Source organism: Aplidium turbinatum, chromosome 4 (genome assembly GCF_918807975.1).
Source record: "Aplidium turbinatum chromosome 4, kaAplTurb1.1, whole genome shotgun sequence".
NCBI lineage: Eukaryota > Metazoa > Chordata > Ascidiacea > Aplousobranchia > Polyclinidae > Aplidium > Aplidium turbinatum.
The window spans coordinates 21927347-21948907 of NC_137475.1; the positions used below are offsets into that span (position 1 = coordinate 21927347).

Here is a 21561-nt window from a genome sequence, read left to right on the forward strand (position 1 = left end):
TGCGGCGTATTAAGCAGCTACACGGCGCTTTGATTCTTCAAGCGCTCGTCGTTGGTCTGGTGAAAGCTATTCAGAATGACTTCGCTGAAATTAAAGCCTTCTAATCCGCAGCTATAGTTCTCAAATGGCGAAGAATTATCAAGATAAAGTGTTAAGCATGACGATCGACGCTAAAACTGGTGTGTCCGCCGTGAAACTTAATTTGTCCGCCGAGATAGCTGCTCAGACCGGACACGTTTGTCCGCCGTCAGCAAAAACGAATTTCGAGGCCTGTTTGATATACGATGGCAATCAGACCTCATCAGGGAGGCAACAATAGAGTTAGATGATACTTCACATCTTCCAACAAAAGAAAAAATATATTTCCGAAGTAATGCATCAAATGTTATGATGTTACACATTCACAAGACTTGATGTTCACGTACGCTATAGAAAATGGAAAATGCTTAATATAACAAAAACGGTCAGGCTAGTGCAAGTAAAAGGTTTATTTTTGAAATCTACACAAAATTTCAGTCTAGAAACACTTGTCAAACCTTACTGACCCAGACAGTCAAATAAATCGACCTGGCTCCTGGTCTATTAGTGCCTGATCCTTTTTATGACTTTAACATCTTTTCAATGATGAATTTAATAAATTAGTTATTTTGTCCAGAAAATTATTGTGCAAGTGGGCCTTGTGGGGTAGTACATATTGTTGAGAGCAGTTATTTTCATCCATGAAAAACATCAAAACTGCAGAAAGAAACAGACTGACCGACTGTCACAGTTTCTTTCTATCTCTTACCAGGAAGGAGACTTGAAAAGGTTCAATGACGTAGTTTAATGGGATATTACCGAAAGGCAGTCAATTAAATGTCGAATATTTCTACTGGTGAATTGATAATGAAAACTCTTGAAGGACTTTAACGAACGGCTTCTCAAATAACTCTAATTTCGAACACAATTTATATCAGCACCAATTCTCATCTACTTGTATTCAATTACTTCAAATCTCAATCACCAATAATTTCTGCACCTTTTACCGATCCACAACTCATAACACAACTCTCATAATCAACTCATAATAATAATCCATCAATTCACACCACTATTTATAGCAGGTTGTTTGGTCTAGTAACTTCGAGAAGGTTACGTAATGTTACATCATAAGGACTCATTGTTCTGTCACGTTGCACTAAACGTAATCAAGCAAGTTTAAAGAAGCTTCTAGATCTGTACGAGTGTACATAGCAGTAGAATGATCTAGAAAACACGATATATAATAAAGATTTCGCAATCACAGATCTACTGGTAAACATCCTTATGACGTCATGACAAATGACATTTGGCAATTGTGGAAAACAAAAGAACATTCCAGGTTTGTTCTGAATGAATGTTCTAGAAATACATTACATAACCAGGCCTCGAAATTCGTTTTTGTTGACGGCGGACAAACGTGTCCGGTCTGAGCAGCTATCTTGGCGGACAAATCAAGTCTCACGGCGGACACACCAGTTTTAACATCGATCGTCATGCTTAATCACTTTATTTTGATAATTCTTCGCCATTTGAGAACTATAGCTACGGTTTGGAATGCTTTTTAAAATTTCACCGAAGTCACTCTGAAAGGCTGTCATCAGACCAACGACGTGCGCTTGAAGAGTGAAAGCGCCGTGATAGCTGCTTAATACGCCGCATAACTGATTAACTTTCAACGAACGAGGTCGTACGGCTTCTTGCGTCACAATGCTCTGGACACGAGTCAGAAAACTCCCACACTAACTCTACTATTTTCTGCTGTGCAAAGTTTCACTAGGCTTCTTCCATTAGGTTTATTTTTGCGTGTCATGTGAGCGAAAGTGTCAAAGAGCGAGTAGGTTCATTGCCCTCATTCTCACTTTTACAATTTTTCCTGTGATTTTTCTTACAGTAATTCCGTACCAAAAGTTAACAATTTTTTTTGCATCTTGCTGTAATAGCCTACTCGTGTAATCTACCACGCTAGAATACGCAGGAAATTATATTCTCGCAATAATTCTTCGTGCTGTGCAATGACAATTTGTATCGCTAATTCCTGTGTTATTTTTCGGCGGACAAATATGACCGATCTAGATGGTACTTCCCGCGGACATCACATGCTGTGACGGCGGACATGTCCGCGGTGTCCGCCGTGAATTTCGAGGCCTGCATAACAGAGATCTCGCAATCAAAGGTTACTAGAGGACAATAACCGATGATAACCTATAGCATAAGAATTTTACAATTAAAACAGCACGCTCGATCAAGATACAAAGCGGCCTGTCGCGAGACCTCGCACATTGATTGTGACACCGACAAACACAGCAAACATCATAAGAATCAAGACAACGTCCTTTAATGCAAATGTTGATAACATCTTAGCTGGAAAACAATGTCAAAAATTTCATTGACTTTGTATGTGTGTGTTATTTGTTTCTATTTTCAAAGATGAAATTAATGGTTTTTAATTGTCTCTTTATGCACCCATTTTTCTTGAAATTTAATAGGTTCTGCGACCATTGAATTATTTCAAGTGACAATGCGGCCCACTATAATAAAAGGTTGGACATCCCTGTCTAACGCAACCTTTTGCTCAAGTGTGATGTAACCCTTATTGCAGAAGATTTTGCGTACTTGAAATCGAGAAACTTCTTTAACTTGAAGAAACATTCCGACGTAATGTATGCTATTATGATGTCACAAATGTATTTATGTCTAGTGATGTTGACCAAAAGAATAAGTTCTTGTGACCTAACATTACCCTAGTTTCTGAAAGTTACTGTTAAAGTCATTCAAGAATTTCTATCAACAATCTCACAAGTAGAACTATTTAACTTTTGATACCCCAATAAACTATGCCACTAATCCAAAGTCCCTTTACGTGCAAGAGATAGAAAGAACAGTGACATAAGCTTTATTTGAACCTTAGATGATTTTTGTAGATCAACAAAAATTTGTTGGTAGTTGGTAATGTGAAAAACGAATCCACTAACCTTTCCTTGCATATATTTAAAAAGTAATTTCCAGAGTAGGGGAGTTTTAGACGGAAATTTCAAAAAAATTATACCAATGGTTTAAAAATAGGCTATACTCACTACTCAGTAGGCCTATACTGTTGTATCCTAAAATCAGGGCTAAAGTTTAAATAAAAATTCCCCTCCACCCCTTAGATCAGTGGTTCCCAACCAGGAGTCCACACTCCATGGACCCTTGGGGGTTCGTGAGTGCATCGGAAACTGACAGAAATAATATTCAATATTCAATAATTAAATAACAATATTCAATTAATTTGACGCAGATGTAAGGCAACAACTTGTAGGTGCAGAAATAATGTAGCCCCGTCAATTACTTCCATATTTATTTAAGAGATGTGATTTTGTTTTCTTTTTTTGCTCATTGTGACATTTATTCAAACTCAGAGATTGAAATTACATGTGGAATCATAGTCTTTATGATGTCACAATTTCTCCTGGTTGAAAATGCGAAGCATTACCGGCAGATCAGACATTAGCAATAGGACAGTTTGCTATAAAGTTTAGCAAAAGGACAGATTGTAATGGCGACTAAAAAAAGAAACTATAATGAAGAATTCATATCATACGGATTTACAATAACTTTGGATCGCGATGGTACACAAAAATCTCAATGCTTCTTTTGTGGAAAATTATTGGTTAGGTTATTATTAGGTTTGTGGAAAATTATAAGTATGGTCAGTCTTAAAAATTTAGGGGTATAAGCTTGATAATTTTTTAAAATGGGTCCGTGACAAAAAAAGTTGGAAACCACTGCCTTAGAGTTAGATAAAGAAACGAGCAACACAAGTACAAAGCAACATTTACACATTTCTGAGCCAACATTTAGAGCAAGGTGACTTATTAGTTATTACCTTATCCACATGATTGACTTTAGCTCCTTTGTAACATAGCAGCTCAACAATACTGGAATGTCCGCGTCCTGCTGCCCACAGCAGGCTGGTCATATTATACTGAAAGAAAAAGTCCAGGATAATGACGGCATACAATAATACCCAGCTTTGTCAACTTGTAGCATTTGTTCATTCACAAATAGGGGTGGTCAAAACAAACATGCCCGCAGACCGGAATGGCCCGTTTCGGTGAGTCCGATCCCTTAACGGGGGATTTTTTCAAATTTTTTTTTTAAATTATCGGGTACCGTAGTCTAATTATCATTGCCGTTTTAGGGTTAAGGGTTAGGGGTTAGGAACTCACCGAATCGGACTCACCGAATAGTAGCAGACCCCCGCAGACAGACCCTTTGTTTCGATCTTCCAGATAACATCAAGGTTATGATCCCGTTTAGAGGCAAAAACAAACCAATTTGATTCAGTCATGAAGATTTAACAGAAAAAACTCTGAATGCGTTAGTGCTTTAATTAAATTTACCTTGTGTCTGTTTTGAAAAGTTTTTTGAGGTGTTTGAACTAAAAATGTTTCCAAATTTTGGTTTGTTAGAACGCAAAATTCTTTTGTCCAAGTAAAATTAGTTATTTTTACAAATTTACTTTTATCTACATGTGATGATGACTTACTCAATAAAATATGGTGTTAATGGGATGCAATTGTCAGTTGAGATCGACTTGTAACGAACAGCACTTTTTGGGGAAAACTTTAAATAAACGAAAGTTGAAATGTTTGTGTGAAAGTACAAACATAGAAAGCTCTAAAAGTGTAAAAGCTTCAACGAAACTTGCGTTGACAGACGGGAAAATTTTTACAGAAGAAAGCAATCATCAAGACAGTAGCAAGGGACAGAAGAAAGCAATCATCAAGACAGCAGCAAGGCTACTTAGAAGTGACATCAAGACAAATGTCAAATTCACTTCTGATGAGTATCCATCTATTGAGATGTTAAAGCTTGAATCTGCTCTAAACTACATTCCTGGGACACTTCACATATTACTAGATTTACTATTAGTAGGTCAAAGTAACCGTGCAAAGTTGCAAGTATTGGACAAGTTGTCACAATCAATATGCGAAGCCTCACGAGTCATGACATACTACATTTTGTCTTCACCGAGCGTACTATTTTGATTGTAAAATTCTTATGCTATATGTTATTATCGGTTACTGTCCTGTAGTGACTTCTGATTGTGAAATCTTTATTATGTGACGTCTTTCCAAAACATTCTGTGTGCATGCAAGTTGGGAATATTCTTTCCTTGACTTACCAGGTGTTGGGTGTTGTGACATTATAAAGATGTTTGCCAGTAGTAAAACCTGACAGAACAATTTCTTATGATGTAACATTATCGTACCTTCTCAAAGTTACTAGACTATCAAACCTGATATAAATAGTAGCATAATTTGCGTAAATTATTATTATGAGAGATAGATGGTTGTTGTAGATGATGCAGATATTATGGTGAAGCGATTGTTGAGAGTTGAAGATATTGAATACGTGTAGATGAGAATTGGTGCTGATTAAATTGTGATCGAAATTAGAATCATATGAGAAGCTGTGAGTGAATCACGTAAAAGTTGATTAAGAGTTACAAGCATTGGAAATCTAATGCCGCTCATTGTTACTTTGATTATTTGCTGGAAGTGTTGAGCCGTTCGTTAAAGTCCTTGAAGTATTTTCATATATCATTTCACTAGTAGAACTATTCGACATTTAATTGACTGCTTTTCGGTGATATCCCATTAAACTACGTCATTAATTCGTTTCCAAGTCTCTTTCCTGGTAAAAGATAGAAAGAATCGTGACATTCTGGGGGCTCGTCCGGGATCACAACCAAAAGAACAATATATCAACAACAAGCTGTCAAAATGACGGATACCGTCGAAAATGAGATGATTGAAAACTTCCCAAGCACGGCTGAACGAATAGGGCTGAGTGGCAATGAGAAGTCACAGTTTGTGATAGAGGAGTATCACAAGATAATGGACCAAAAAGCTCAGCGAGAAGCTGACGAAAGAGAAAAAAAGAAGAGCTGCTCGTGAAATAAGGAAGGCAGAACTTGAAGCTGAAGAGAAACCAGCACAACGGGAAGTTGACGAGAGACGGGCACAACTTGAAGCTGAAGAGAAACGAGCAGAACTTAAAGCTGAAGAAAAACGAGCACAACTTGAAGCTGAAGAGAGCATAGCGTGAAGCAGAAGAGAGAAGAGCGCGACATGAATTGGAAAAGTTAAGACTTGATTTAGAAAAACAAAAATTGGATATTGGTAAGTGATCTATTTCTATTAACAATAATGTTCGAGATGTTACTCCCTACTTGCTACAACTGTCACAGAGAAGGTCAATTGGCCAAAGACTGTCCGGAGAGGAAGTGTTTCCGATGTAAGAAGATGGGTCATCTTGCTCGCCGGTGCACTGAAGATATTGAGGACGGTGGAAACTTTCACAGTAAACGTGATAATTATTGTTTTGAAAAACGCTGTTGTTGGTAGATCATGCAACGATGGACAAATGCATCATTGAAGATAACTCATGAGAATTGTTGCATTGAGTAATTAATTGTTTTTGTAATGTGTTTTGTATTGATTGTGTTGTTATAATGTTTGCAACAATACTCTAAAGGAGGGCGTATGTCACAATCAATATGCGAAGCATCACGACATGCTACATTTTGTCTTGACAAGCATACTATTTTAATTGTAAAATTCTTATGCTATATGTTATTATCGGTTACTGTCCTGTAGTGACCTCTGATGGCGAAATCTTTATTATGTGACGTATTTCCAGAACCTTCTGTGTGCAAGTTGGGAATATTCTTTGCTTGACTTACCAGGTGTTCGGTGTCGTGACAGCATAAAGATGTTTGCCAGTGGTAAAACCTGACAGAACAATGAGTTCTTATGAGGTAAGATTATCGTACCTTCTCAAAGTTACTAGACTATCAAACTGATATAAATAGTATCGTAATTTGCGTAAATTATTATTATGAGAGATAGATGGTTGTTGTAGATTGTAGTGGTAGATGATGCAGATATTATAGTGAGATGATTGTTGAGAGTTGAAGTTATTGAATACGTGTAAATGAGAGTTGGTGCTGATTAAATTGTGGTTGAAATTAGAATCATATGAGAAGCTTTTACGAGTGAATCAAGTTAAAGTTGATTAAGAGTTACAAGCGTTGGAAATCTATTGCCGCTCATTGTTACTTTGATTATTTGCTGGAAGTGTTGAGCCGTTCGTTAAAGTCCTTCAATATATTATTTCACTAGTAGAACTATTCGACATTTAATTTACTGCTTTTCGGTGATATCCCATTAAACTACGCCTTTAAATCGTTTCCAAGTCTCTTTCCTGGTAAGAGACAGAAAGAATCGTGACACAAGCAATAATCCAGGCAGCATGACCACGCGCTGTTCTTGCACCCCTGCAGGTTGGTCTCGGTGTACAACACTGTACATGCACATCATCTTCACCGTTCTAAGTTGATTGTAGAAACGCTCTCTGTAATGGGTTTCTATTCCTCGTATAAGAAAGTTTTGCGTTTTGAGAAGAATGCTGCATGTTGTGCGGCTCCAGATATGTTAGGCCTGAGTACTGATACTGAAGATACAAGTGTGCATTTTGCAGGCGACAATGTTGACCATGACATTATTACTATAGATGGCAAAGAAACCTTCAATGGAATGGTAATGATAGCTGCTCTTACTCTGGCACGGAACACAAAGCGTATCATTGCCAGGCGAAAGCTTGCAGACCTTAAAGTCATAGAGAACACCCAAGTTGACATAAAACTGTATCGTGTTGCCAAGCATGAATGCCATAGTGTTAAGTTCAAACAACTACCAACATCCTTAGCTGTTGACATGAATTGAAAGTTGACTTCTTCTGGGAGCTGGCTTTGAGCTACAAGCAATAATCAACTCAAAACTGGCAGGGCATGATGTACATGTTGCATAGAGGAAAGAAACATCAGGAAAAGTAATCTGTAGAATACTTACCAATGATAGATTTGTATTCAGGAAATAAGACATGCATACTATTGACCTTGAATTTTATCTACAAGTTGGCAAGCAAGCACAATATCTTATCAGTGATCACCTTTGACCAGCCATTGCACTGGAAAGCAGCTGAAATTATCCTCGATGAACCACAGAACAGTCCCTTGAAAGGTGTCATCCTTCTAGGATGTTTCCACACATTCATGAATGTTCTTGGAGCCATTGGTACACTGATGAAAGGTACTGAGCTCACAAACATCCTCCAGAGTGTCTACGGAGAAAATACTGTGGTACACATGATGACAGGAAAAGCCGTCCAAAGAGCATTTTGAGGGCACTTGCTTACAGATAAATGTCTCAACCACTTAATTGTGTGTGGAAACATATGTGGAGGCCATCTGCCAGCAGTGGCATGACCGGCTGATGATGATAATGGTCAAGCTGCATTTCAGTATTCTTTCAAGCATTAGGATAAGGCTAAGGCTAAAACCCTTAGACACTCGTCTTTAGTGCCAATTGCCCAAGATCGCACCATCGATCCCACCTTGTTGTTTCAGAGATTCATTGTCATATCTCAAACAGGTGATCTCTCCATGCAGGAAGTGATTAAGCACGAGCTCAGTACATACCCAACGCCTTGATTGAAGCTAGACATATTTTCCAAGAAGCTGATAAACCTCAAATAGCTACCGCCATCACAGAACATGCCAGCAATGTGACGTCAGGGGATTATGAAGTAGTGAAAGAATCTGCCCCGAAAACTGATCACTACGTCCTTGATAGAGGGTCCTTGTTGCATCAAGTGCCATGGAAAGCTGGATACAGTTATGCGTCAATTGCACAGTCGTATGCAGATTTTACCATTCGTCACTATGGCTTACCAATGGTGGTCTATGATGGATAATGGATATGGTGGTCCGTCTATCAAAGTCAACACCCATCAAAGACGCGGCAGAAACATTCACCCGGTTGTTCACTTTACTGCAGACACCGAGGTCATTGGAAAGAAGGAGCAGTTCTTGTCTCGAGCTTCCAACAAGGAAGGATTAATTTCTCTAATTTCTGCACAACTGAGGAATAGAACCTGCAATGTGATCAACGCACCAGGTGATGCAGATGTTGACATCGTCAAGACGGCAATGGAAAGCTCACATCGACATAGTTCGACTTTAATTGGTGAAGATATAGACCTTTTAATATTGTTACTACATTATGCTGACACTGACCCATACATTAAAGAGCTTTACTTCCGCTTCGACAAAACTTATGCAACCAAGGTACACGACATCAACAGACTGAAAGCAATCATTGGACCAGACATATACTCACAGCTCCTCTTCATTCATGCATTCACCGGTTGTGATTCAACGTCAAGGATATCTGGTATCACAAAGAAAACGGCATTCAAGAAACTAGTGAAAGGTCAACTAATAATCAAAGAATGTGCAAATTGCTTCATCCTTACAAATCAGACAGACCACATCATTAAGAATCTTGGAACACAAAATTATGACCGTTATGTCTGGCAACGATGGCAGTAGCATGACAATACATTGGTCAAGCAAATTTCAACAGCCAAGTCCTTTGTTTACCCTGAACGAGTGAAAGGTTGCCACCTACTAGGGTAGAGTGAACATTTTTTTTTCTGTTATATTAATGAAGAGGAGTGTTAAAAGGGTGTCATAAGGTCTAATATTGACTTTAAAATTATATTTTTGACAAGGCACCCAAAATCGAACGTGCCACCCAGCCCCATGGGTCACGCAAAGACCAATATTCATGAAAACAGCGTAACTTTTTTCATAATGCGCCTAGAAAGCTGGGAGTAGGCTTAAAAGTTGCAGAACAGCTATGTTCCTATAATTATGCTCTAAAAGAACATTTTGTTCTAAATGCATCTATTGGGCAGATATTCCAAAAAAATGTATTTTTTCCATTTTTGGGGGCAGATTTAGATGAAATTGCATTTATCTGATGATTAAATACATTTTTTTACTACACTTTGTTCAATTATTTTGGGTGTTAATATGGAGTCTACATATTTGGACAGATGGGAACCTTGGCTATTTTAATTGAATGGTTATGGTTGGTTACCTAGTTTGTTGGTAGGTAAGCCTACTAATGCTATACCATACCGTCCTTAGCATTAGCATATTGTGGCGGACTTAATGAAGCAAGCAAATACTATCTTTTAATTTGATATTGTCATACATTCCTCAATATTATAGAAAGTTACTTACACATGGAACAGGATATTTGGAAGAGCACATATCTAGGTATTTAAATAAAAATAGAAAATACACAATCAAACCATAGCTAAGCCACAATTCGACTGACCTGCCACCATCCCCAGTCCACAATCGAACAATTGTTCAATCTGCAGGAAGTTTAATTTGAAGCAACAGTAGCCAGCTTCAAGGAGATACATGGATATAAAACAATTGTATATACAGTAAAAGCATAAAAAAGTGTTACAAGAGTAGTAGGTATTTAAATGATCATAATATTAGTCCATTAAGAAGCAAAATATTTCTTGGTGTCGAAGCGTTTCATTAAACAACGAGATTTAATTTTTTGCCTGATCAATCCGTCACGTCTTTCATAGCCAGCAACTGAAGACGATGCCTCGGTAACAAGTTTAATGTGCCTTTCAACAACTTGACTATGACATGGATGTTGAAGACACAATGGGGTGGATCTTACTTCTTCAAGTTGAACATTATTCAAGTGTGTGATTGCCGGATGTTCAGAGATGTCAGTCACGTTTAAATTGATCATTTTAAAATATTCTTTTGCTTTAAAGTTTAGCTTTGGCACAAAGAATCGTCGCACATCAACATTAATGTTGCTTGATTCGTCTTCACCATCTGATTGACCAACAAATCCACCTTCAAAATCATCCATATCCATATTTTGAGTTGCCACTCTGTCATGTTTTTATGGCTTTGGGTGTAACGACAAAAAGCCGGATACCTTTTCTGGAAAAATTGGAAAGGGGTAAAATAGAAGTGTATCTGATTGGCTAGTTATTAAGTTTAAACCATTTTAAACCAAAATTTTCCGTTGCTTACAAATAAAATTGTGGATAATCTCAGTACTGATCAGCATTATGCCTACAAAATATGTTGGGCGGTTATTCTCGGGCATGTGGTTATTCTCGGACTATGATTTGAAACTTTTAGAAATTGGGCCAATATTTCACTCCCTGTGGTTGACTAAAAGTATATTTCCCAAAATGGTTTCAAATTAAGCGAGAGAATAGAATTACAAGTGGTGCAACAAATCTGTTTGGCCTCGTTCAAAGCATCGTTAAATTTCCAAATAAAAGAGTCAGGGACATTTCACTGAAGGTTGTGCAAAGCAATGCATTCTTTGCTCATCCTGAAATGATCATGCTAGCAGATGGAAATGAAGATGTGAGGAGGATGGCTGTTAACAAGATTCTATCAATTAGAGGTTGTTTATCGAATTACACAATTGAAAATATGGATATGGAAGACGAATCAAGCAACATTAATGTTGATCTGCGACGATTCTTGGTGCCAAAGCTAAAACTTTAAAGCAAAAGAATATCATATTTTAAAACGGTCAATTTAAATGTGGCTGACATCTCTGAACATCCGGCAATCACACACTTGAATAATGTTCAACTTGAAGAAGTAAGATCCACCCCATTGTGTCTTCAACATCCATGTCATAGTCAAGCTGTTGAAAGGCACATTAATCTTGTTACCGAGGCATCGTTTTCAGTTGCTGGCTATGAAAGACGTGATGGATTGATCAGGCAAAAAATTAAATCTCGTTGTTTAATGAAACGTTTCGACACCAAGAACCAATTTGCTTCTTAACCCTTATTAGCATAGGGATTTTAGGTAACTTAATCGGCACAGATGTTGACAAAATGTCAACATGGCATTTCCTTGTATTTTTCGATACAAATGCGCTGGTCTCGAAGTGAAGTTGTTATTTTAGATGATTTGATGTTGATAAAACCTTAACAGAATAACCATTAATGCTAATTGGGAGGTCTGCTTCCTACCCAGGACATATTTTTAACTTACTAGCTTTCAGATAAAATGCAAAGAAATCTTAACAAGCGAAGTTTTAGCACGTATATCTCAAACACAAAAACGAAGAAACGTGGAGTACTACAACAAATTTGTTCAGCATTCCAAGCAATATTGGTTCTTCTGAAGTTTTTTGTGTCGTGGGCAAACCCATCGGCTACAAGTGACACATGCAGATCGAGGATGTTTTGCACATCTGTAGCATCTTCTCCGTTTGATACTTTGAACTGTGCGATTGAAAGTGCTTGAAGTAGCAGCATCAATGAACCCCAACTTTTCGGCAAGTAGCCTAGTTTAGTTTCCCCCGCCAATTTTCTTTTTTTGACATACGGTTGAGCAAAGCTAAGTTGTTTGAGAAAATCTGTTTTTGTAGTTACTTTTTCCATTGCCTCTCAATCTGAGAAATGCGTTGTTACTGGCAACATTTATCAAATTGTAATTTACAACCATTGGCCAACGATTTTTTTCCTCAAGCAATTGAAGTTTTCACAGTTTTCATCAAGAGTGTCAACTCCACCATTATGCTTGTTATAATCCATGATAATTGTAGGTTTTCTGTGAGAGTCAGTGATGGAAACAGAAGAGTGTGAAGAAGACACCATGAGGACATTCCTATTTCGTTTTGGTTGGTACATAGGACAATAGCAGAAACTTGTTCAAATGGTCATACAACCCTTTAGTACTTTCCACCTCTCTTCCCCTTGATGATTTGAGCTGCGATGACTAGGTCACTAGGATGACTAGGTCACTAGGATGACTAGGTCACTAAGATGAATAGGTCACTAGGTGACTAGGACCTAGTCAGACAGCGATATACTAAATACACGTGCAACTTTCCTGTAAGTCGCCGGTTATCACTTTCTGATAATACCTAGCTACTGCATAGTGGCTTTAAATTCCAAACTCCTATTGTTTCTGATTGTTGACATTTTGTCAACAGATGTGCCGATTAAGTTAAAACGCAAATAGCTCATTGTGGAAAAAATTTAACGTTTTGAAATTGCTACAGCAATAATCTACTCATAAGTTATCCTTCGTCACTGAATGTTGCTGACCTAGTGCATAAGGGGCGAGAGCAATCTCTCACAAAACATCGATGTTGACAAAATGTCAACGCATGTGCTGATAAGGGTTAATGGACTAATATTATGATGATTTAAATACCTACTATTCTTACATAGGCGTCGATTTTTTCCTAGAAGAGAGGAATTCTGGGTGGGCAAGAGTTTTCAAACAGATTTCATTGAATGTGTATCATATGTTCGCAAATTCGGAATGGTTAGTCTTTCTCACAAAGACTGCGTAAAAGAGTCGCTGCAGCAATTAAGCTTTAATAGATTTGATGTTTGCTTTCTTGCCCCTTGCGATCTTATGAGCGCTGCTAAACTAAACAAACTTCTTTTATGTTTTTCCTTGCGACCTAAAAAGCACATGACTCGTGACCTGTTATCTTTAAAGTGGCGACTTCCGATTTGCCACAAAATGTTCGGACAGGTGACTGCTGACTGTGCGGATATTGCGGTTTTGTACTGCGCCAAGCTTACGTACAATGTGGTCATACAATCACGCAGCACGAGTTCAGTTGTAAAGTAGTCCTCAACAGAAAAAGGTTTATTCGACTATCTTTTTCAGATTCAAAATAATTTTTCAATTGATCACGCTACTTACTGTACGTTTGGTGAAAATGTATTCAGAACTTCCGAAATGGAAACAAGATGCAGCGTGACATTATACAAAAAAGCAAACGTAACCAAGACAGAAAGAAATGTAACATGTTGGAAATAGGCGTACAAGCCGTACATACCCGAAAGCACTTGAAATGACAACATCGCACGGTGCCCCAATTTATATCCAGCAACAAGTTTGTGAGGAAAGATTTGCAAAAAGCGATTGTTTCAATACGGCTTTAATTTGTATCGGTTATTTTATTGTCATGTTCATTATGATGTCATATTCATATTCCCTTACGCTGACCCGCAATTGAAGTTTGATTGTGACGTAACGAAAGTGAGACCATTTGGAGAAAAGATCAAACGTGGCTTTCTCTCACCAGGAACTGCCAGAGTGTGGCAGTTGCCGTAGCAACAACAATGCAGTGAGTACCGAAAATGGTTTGCAGATGCTGATTTTTGTTTCTAACCGCGACGATATTCAATATGTAAATAGAGGAAACGTACGACATATTCTTTTAGAAGAGAGGAGTGCGATAAATGCGCGCATCCAATTTAGCGTTTTACTGTAAGTACAGACACACTTGTCAGCGCAATTTCGATTACCACGCAAAGCTAGGCCACGCGGATTTTAATTGTCTTGGCTTTCTGCTCTAGACAGGTTTTCAACGTGCGACGTCCAAAGAGAGAGAGAGAGATGAGTTCGGTGGTTTTGCAACGTATTGCCTTGATATCAAATCGTGCCCAAACGCCTTTTTTTTCAACGTAGCGTTGTTGCAGAATTGCTTTGTTCTGTCGGATACCTAGCGAGAGACATAGTATAAAACAAGAAGTTGCGCTGTGGTTGGTAAGATAATTCAGCATTTAACAAAAACGAAAATAAACGAACACTTCATAAGTGTCATGAATGAAAACAGGGTGGGCGAAACATATTTTGCCCATCCTCGTTTCACGGCACGGTAGGCGCCGCCCACCCTATTTCGACGCCTATGTGTTCTTGTAACACTTTTTTATGATTTTACTGTATATACAATTGTTTTATATCCATGTATTTCCTCGAAGCTGGCTACTGTTGCTTTAAATTAAACTTCCTGCAGATTGAACAATTGTTTGATTGTGGACTGGGGATGGTGGCAGGTCAGTCGAATTGTGGCTTAGCTATAGTTTGATTGTGCATTTTCTATTTTAATTTAAATACCTAGATATGTGCTCTTCCAAATATCCTGTTCCATGTGTAAGTAACTCTCTATAATATTGAAGAATGTACAACAATATCAAATTAAAAGATAGTATTGTCGCTTGCTTCATTAAATCCGCTACAATATGCTAATGCTAAGAACGGTATGGTATAGCAAGCCTTAAAGCAGCCGGCGGCCATCGCCGCTAAGTAGTGCTTGAATGACCGCCGGTGCTACCTCCTCAGTCGGCCAATTTGACCGCCGGTTTCTTCTAGCTAATTATTGAATTTCGCAATAAAATGATCGTGGATTAACTGTCGAAAATATCTACCGGTAGTATCAAAGACAGAGAATTAGGTCAGCGCGTCATAATCACCACTGTTGTATTGTGCGGAAACATTTGCTATTGTATGGAAAATATCAAACTGCGATCACCAGCTAATAAGAAAACAAATCAATAGCTTTTTTTCCCTAAAGTCTGAACCTTAATTCATTTGTCCAGGCAAACACTCACAAAAGTATTTCAATAAAATTTAATTTATGTCGTGGAACCGGTTTTTGTTCATTAGAACTCTTCAGCACAACTGGATCGAAACAAAATTACTTGAAACAAAATTTAGCCTACAAAATAAATAGATGTCACTGTCAGCATAACTGTACCAAAACAAACGAAAATTTACATACGGTATTAATTAGATAAAATGTTCATGTCTTCCATGTTCTTTTCTTTTTTTCTTTTCCTTTTCTTCATTGTTTTAGCAAAAACGCAACTTTCGAATAATATAATTTGACCTAGCTTGATTAAGTATGTAACATGTACCATGTTTTTAACTAACAAATTTATATTTTAACATTTAACCGAAAATTATCAGTATTGCAAAATGCATTTCAATGCTGCAAATTCAAAACCTAGCGTTCTCACAGAACATAAGTCAAGCTTCCTGTAACAAATACCACTCACACAGAATCTAGCTCAACACATCTGTATTTCTAATGCGACGTAACTATGAAACCGGTATAGCTTTTCCCTTGATTCTTACGATGGCTATTATTGACATGAAAAGGCTCTACCGGTATATTATGAAGTAAGCGGGGAATTGAAAAACACAAAAATTCGAAATTAGACTTGCAAGCGAACAGACTGAACAACGGCAGAACTAGAAATGTTAAATTCACGACTGGAGAATGTCGCTATTCTGACACCGGTTGCAATAAATTAAATTAGTTAGACATATATTTCAATTTCCCGCATTTGTAACTTTGATTTAATAAAAAAATGATTAGTTTTATTTAATTCGTTTTGCTTTATGTAGGAAGTCATACCCCTAGACTAGACAGCCAGAAGCCTAAATTATCCTTTTTTAATTAGAGACTTAGAGTCTCTCAATAACCTTTTAAATTATATCCTTCTTATATTTATAAAGAAATTACGACAGTAAGTTAAGCAAATCCCTACACTGGGGGCTCGTCCAAACAAAAAATTATCAGATAGTCAGAGCAGTTCAGCTCCGCTCATAAAACATCAAATTGATTGTGTACTTTTATGTAACAATTTGGACGACTGTTAAAAAAATAACAATTCGTGATAAGGTTTCACTGTCTCGTAGTTTTATTAACCTGTAATGTTTAATTTCAATTTCGTTATAGGCCTACAATATTAGCCTATATTAACACCTTCTGATAACTAAAAATTCTAATTCGAGTAATAATTGTGTGGAAATAATTAATGGAGTCAGATAGCCAAATTAGACAGAATATTTATCAGGTAATCAGACAGTCTTAATATAATTAACTTATTAAACCTTTAATTTAACATATGTAATATAAATGTTAGCCTACCACATTGGTGACACTCAGGCAAGTAAGTTTAGAGAGATTTTTCTCCAAACTAGCTATGACAAATCTGGTAAGTACGCTATGCTACAATGTTTTATTTCTGAGGTAAAAAAAGCACGAACTCATAAACCAATTTTAAAATAATGCAACTTGATAATATTTCACACGTTAGTTCGCCAATAGATTTTGTGTAGCCTACTGTACTTTGTAAGCGCAACGCCAGAAATTTATTGCTTGTCAAACATAACTGATTTTTGTTGTTTGCTCATGGGAAGTAATAAAGCGAATTGTTCAGCGGCAGACCGCTCATTTAGACGCCGATGTCGACAATTTATTTACATGCCGAAGCGCCATTTGCCACTTTTTATATTTTTAAATGTTCACATTAGAATAATTAGATTTACTAATTGACAACAAGTTGCCTTTTCAGGGAAACATAACCATGTAATTTTTTTAGAAAAATCGCAGTGTCAAATGTAACTTGAATTTTTAGCTCATTTTAATATTCCTTTTATTTTGCCTTACTCGGCATCGCAGATTGCAGGACACCCCATCCCAATCTTATTTTATACAGACGTGCAGGCACCGCTCTGCAAAGCGTTGTGGTTTCGCTTCCAAGCAACCACTCGTGATTTTTGTGCGACATGGGGAAATCATGCGAAGCCGCCTGGACACATAAGGTTGTTATCGTTCCCCCCATTTTTTTATAATTATTAGGAGCTAACATGATTTGAGAAACTTTTGTCCAGCTATATTAGCCCCTGTTCTTCTTTTGTTTGGAATTGCAGTATATGCACAGTTATTTACCCTGAATATGAAACTTTGTGTGTGTAAGCTTGGTTGGCATTTGGCCATGTAATTTCTTTTATCTCTTGATAATGCAGAAGCGCTGTCACGCGCTGAAATCAATTAAACAGCACCATTCATCCCACGTCGTTCAAACGTTGATTAACCATTGCAAAACATGCTAGACGTTTTATGCCTACCGATTTTATCTCGGTATGTTCTATTGAACCATTGCGTTTTCCTGTTGCATAATTCTATTAGCCGTAAGCTTAGCCTACGCCATGACACCGTCATGTTACGTAGTATTCCCATTATCCTATGCTATTATTTACCGCTTTTACATATCGTACATTAAGCTACGCCATGTCTCACTGACATTGTTCATTCACTGATATATCTCATCAGTCATCATCACCTGTTTTTCACTGCATTTTATTACAATTTTAGGTGCTCATCATTTCACCTAGCCTACGTTAACTAAGCTATTCGTTCTCAATGACTTCGCTCATTCACTGACATTGCATCCCCTGTATTGTAACACATTGTACATACTTACAGTCTACCGATCATTCCTGCCTGTTCTCACACTTGAACAGCTTCTAAAACCTCCTAAGCCGGCATTTGCCGCCATGACTAAATCATGTCGCCCAGGCGTTTCAACCATTTTATGCTATATGTTGTTGTTATTGTGTTATACTACCGTGTACGTACTTTACTTATTAATATTATGTATCTTGCGGATGCTACTCTGTATCGAATTTTGCAGATGCACCCCTCACCACATGGTTGCTGCTACGACGAGATGCGAGACATTGAGAGACCTCAAGAGACATTGAGAGACTGACAGCACTACGACGGATGACACGACAGAGTTATCAACGTCATCGCCACCACACTGTGGCCCTCATCAACTTACCTCCACGTGAGATGCCTCTATTCAGACATGTCTTTACTTAAAGAAGCTCTGCGCAGACGACGTCAACTCGGCTAACCTCATAGCCGCCAACATGCACCAAAGCTGCATCGTTACCTTTCAACATGGTCAATCCCATGTCCGCCGTAAAACTGCACTACCGTGCACAGTAGTTGCATTGTTACGCACTCAAGCCTTCTTCACACAAGAAGCACTGCTGCTTGCGACACACCGACGTGCACCACAGTTGCACTGTCTATCCAGCACCCAGCTGCTCAAGACGTCTGCTTTACAGCTTGCGACCTTACAAGCTGGCCACTCCCATGTCGTGCTCATAATCTGTCAACAGACATAAACTGAACTGCTCATCAGCACTGCTTGTCATAGTCTCGAACTCAACATGCTTGAACTGTATAGCATATCTGGTCCTCAAAGACATTACTCTCATAAACGCCATCTTAGTCTAGTTAGTACAACCTTCGCGCACGCGCCGCTTACCGCTATTCTATTATTATTATGGTTGCTTCTATGAGTGTCAAGCCTATCTCCTCGGACGCGGGGCATGAACAGTCAAGGACACTCACCTGCCTATATAGCCTAACCTACAATATTTGTGTATTTTATCTTGCAAGTGCAATTTGTGTATATCATCCTAAGCCGAAAGGATCCCAGGGAACTTAAGACATCGCCTTATTTCTTATGATAAACGACTGTTACCCCTGTAACCACAATTACTGTAGCCTATTACAGTCATGCAATTATTGTATATCATTACCTACTAAGCCAAAATGGCTCCCAGGGAACTTAAGACATCGCCTTATCTCTTATGATAAACGACTGTTACCCCTGAAACTGCAATTTGTGTATATCGTCCTAAGTCAAAGGGCTTCCAGGGAATTAAGACATTGCCTTATCTCTTATGATAAACGACCGTTACCCTTGCAAACCGCAATTACTGTAGCCTATTAGTATTACAGTCATGCAATTATTGTATATTGTAGCCTACTAAGCCAAAATGGCTTTCAGGGAACTTAAGACATCGCCTTATCTCTTATAATAAACGACTGTTACCCCCACAATCACGTTATCGACTACTTGTTAACTTATGTGTGCGTCCAATCTCCTCATCCCACGAAAGGAGGGGGGGTCATGTGTCTTCCCCTAGCAATTGTTAGCCTACAATTGTCAAATTTCTTTGTAAAGTACATATCTTATAACCACACACCTATATATTGTTGCAACATGTATAACCGAGTTATTGTAATATTATTTATCTGTTATTTTGCCGTAAGGAGGGAAGTGTGTAACCATGTTTTTAACTAACAAATTTATATTTTAACATTTAACCGAAAATTATCAGTATTGCAAAATGCATTTCAATGCTGCAAATTCAAAACCTAGCGTTCTCACAGAACATAAGTCAAGCTTCCTGTAACAAATACCACTCACACAGAATCTAGCTCAACACATCTGTATTTCTAATGCGACGTAACTATGAAACCGGTATAGCTTTTCCCTTGATTTTTACGATAGCTATTATTGACATAAAAAGGCCCTACCGGTATATTATGAAGTAAGCGGGGAATTGAAAAACACAAAAATTCGAAATTAGACTTGCAAGCGAACAGACTGAACGGCAGAACTAGAAATGTTAAATTCACGACTGGAGAATGTCGCTATTCTGACACCGGTTGCAATAAATTAAATTAGTTAGACATATATTTCAATTTCCCGCATTTGTAACTTTGATTTAATAAAAAATGATTAGTTTTATTTAATTCGTTTTGCTTTATGTAGGAAGTCATACCCCTAGACTAGACAGTCAGAAGCCTAAATTATCCTTTTTTAATTAGAGACTTAGAGTCTCTCAATATCCTTTTAAATTATCCTTTTTATTTTTATTAACAAAAATTTACGACAATTAGACAGCCAAACCCTACGCTGGGGACTAAGTTAGGCAGAACCCTACAAAAAAGGGGTCGTAAAATAAGAAAATCCCTACAAGTAAATGCAAGCAGTTGAAAATTCAAATAAAATTTACTAATCAAGAGGATAACAGAAATGCTTTGTCGGTGAAAGCTAGAACAAACGCTTCTATTACATCATCATGCAAAACTTGCATACGCAAAAGGTTAAGCATTCAATGCGGCAGAAATAGATGACAAGGGATGGAAAAACTATAAAAAACCATATCTATGATCAAAAGTGGGAAGAACTAACTGGAACTAACTGTTTTTGCTAAAACAATGAAGAAAAGGAAAAGAAAAAAAGAAAAGAACATGGAAGACATGAACATTTTATCTAATTAATACCGTATGTAAATTTTCGTTCGTTTTGGTACAGTTATGCTGACAGTGACATCTATTTATTTTGTAGGCTAAATTTTGTTTCAAGTAATTTTGTTTCGATCCAGTTGTGCTGAAGAGTTCTAATGAACGAAAACCGGTTCCACGACATAAATTAAATTTTATTGAAATACTTTTGTGAGTGTTTGCCTGGACAAATGAATTAAGGTTCAAACTTTAGGGAAAAAAAGCTATTGATTTGTTTTCTTAGTGATTGCTTTCTGTATTAAGTAGATCGCCCATTTGAGGAAGTGTCATAGTACCAGATCACCTTTTCCAGTTAGTTCTTCCCACTTTTGTTCACCAGCTAATAAGTCTTGTTTGTAATTCTCGACATTTATTTTAGCAAAGTGTTAATCCGAAGTGCTAATTTACATCGGCTCATGGCAATATTGTCGCTTTTATGTCGATTCAATGTTGTTGGACATTGAATCGTTATTAAAAAGGAGAACTAGCCAGACAACAAATTCGTCATTTTTATCCTGATTTAACGACTGCAAACGTATAAAGTAAAAATGACGGATTTTGTTGTCTGGGTAGGTTAGTTGACATCCGAGGGGAAAACACATGTCTTCAGAGTTAAGAAATGTTTCCGCTGTGGGTTAGTGACTTCACGCCTTCAATAGTGACATAACAGTATAAATGGTCAGGTTTTATAAAAGGCGATATGCAGTTCAAACAATTTAGTGTCGTTAGATGGTCCCGCAATACCGGATTACAATCCCGATAAAGCAGTTATTGCGTGGTACGTCGCCCAGTCTTCAACAATATTTTGGCATTGTTGCAAGTTTAATTCTATTTACTTGTGAGCTAAAACCTCAATTGCTAAGGTAACAGGGATCAGTTG

At 37.6% G+C, this 21561-nt stretch overlaps 1 protein-coding gene across 1 annotated transcript in view; it reads right to left on the reverse strand.

The window, feature by feature from the left end:
• Positions 1-2263: 2263 nt before the first annotated feature.
• LOC145768981 (uncharacterized) overlaps positions 2264-21561 on the reverse strand; it is a 63133-nt gene continuing 43835 nt past the window's right edge. The window contains exons 4-5 of the mRNA XM_082580581.1: positions 3887-3985; positions 2264-2353 (exon numbers count right to left, since the gene is read on the reverse strand). Coding sequence (XP_082436707.1) covers positions 2264-2353; positions 3887-3985 — 189 coding nt within the window. The remainder of the gene's footprint in view (positions 2354-3886; positions 3986-21561) is intronic.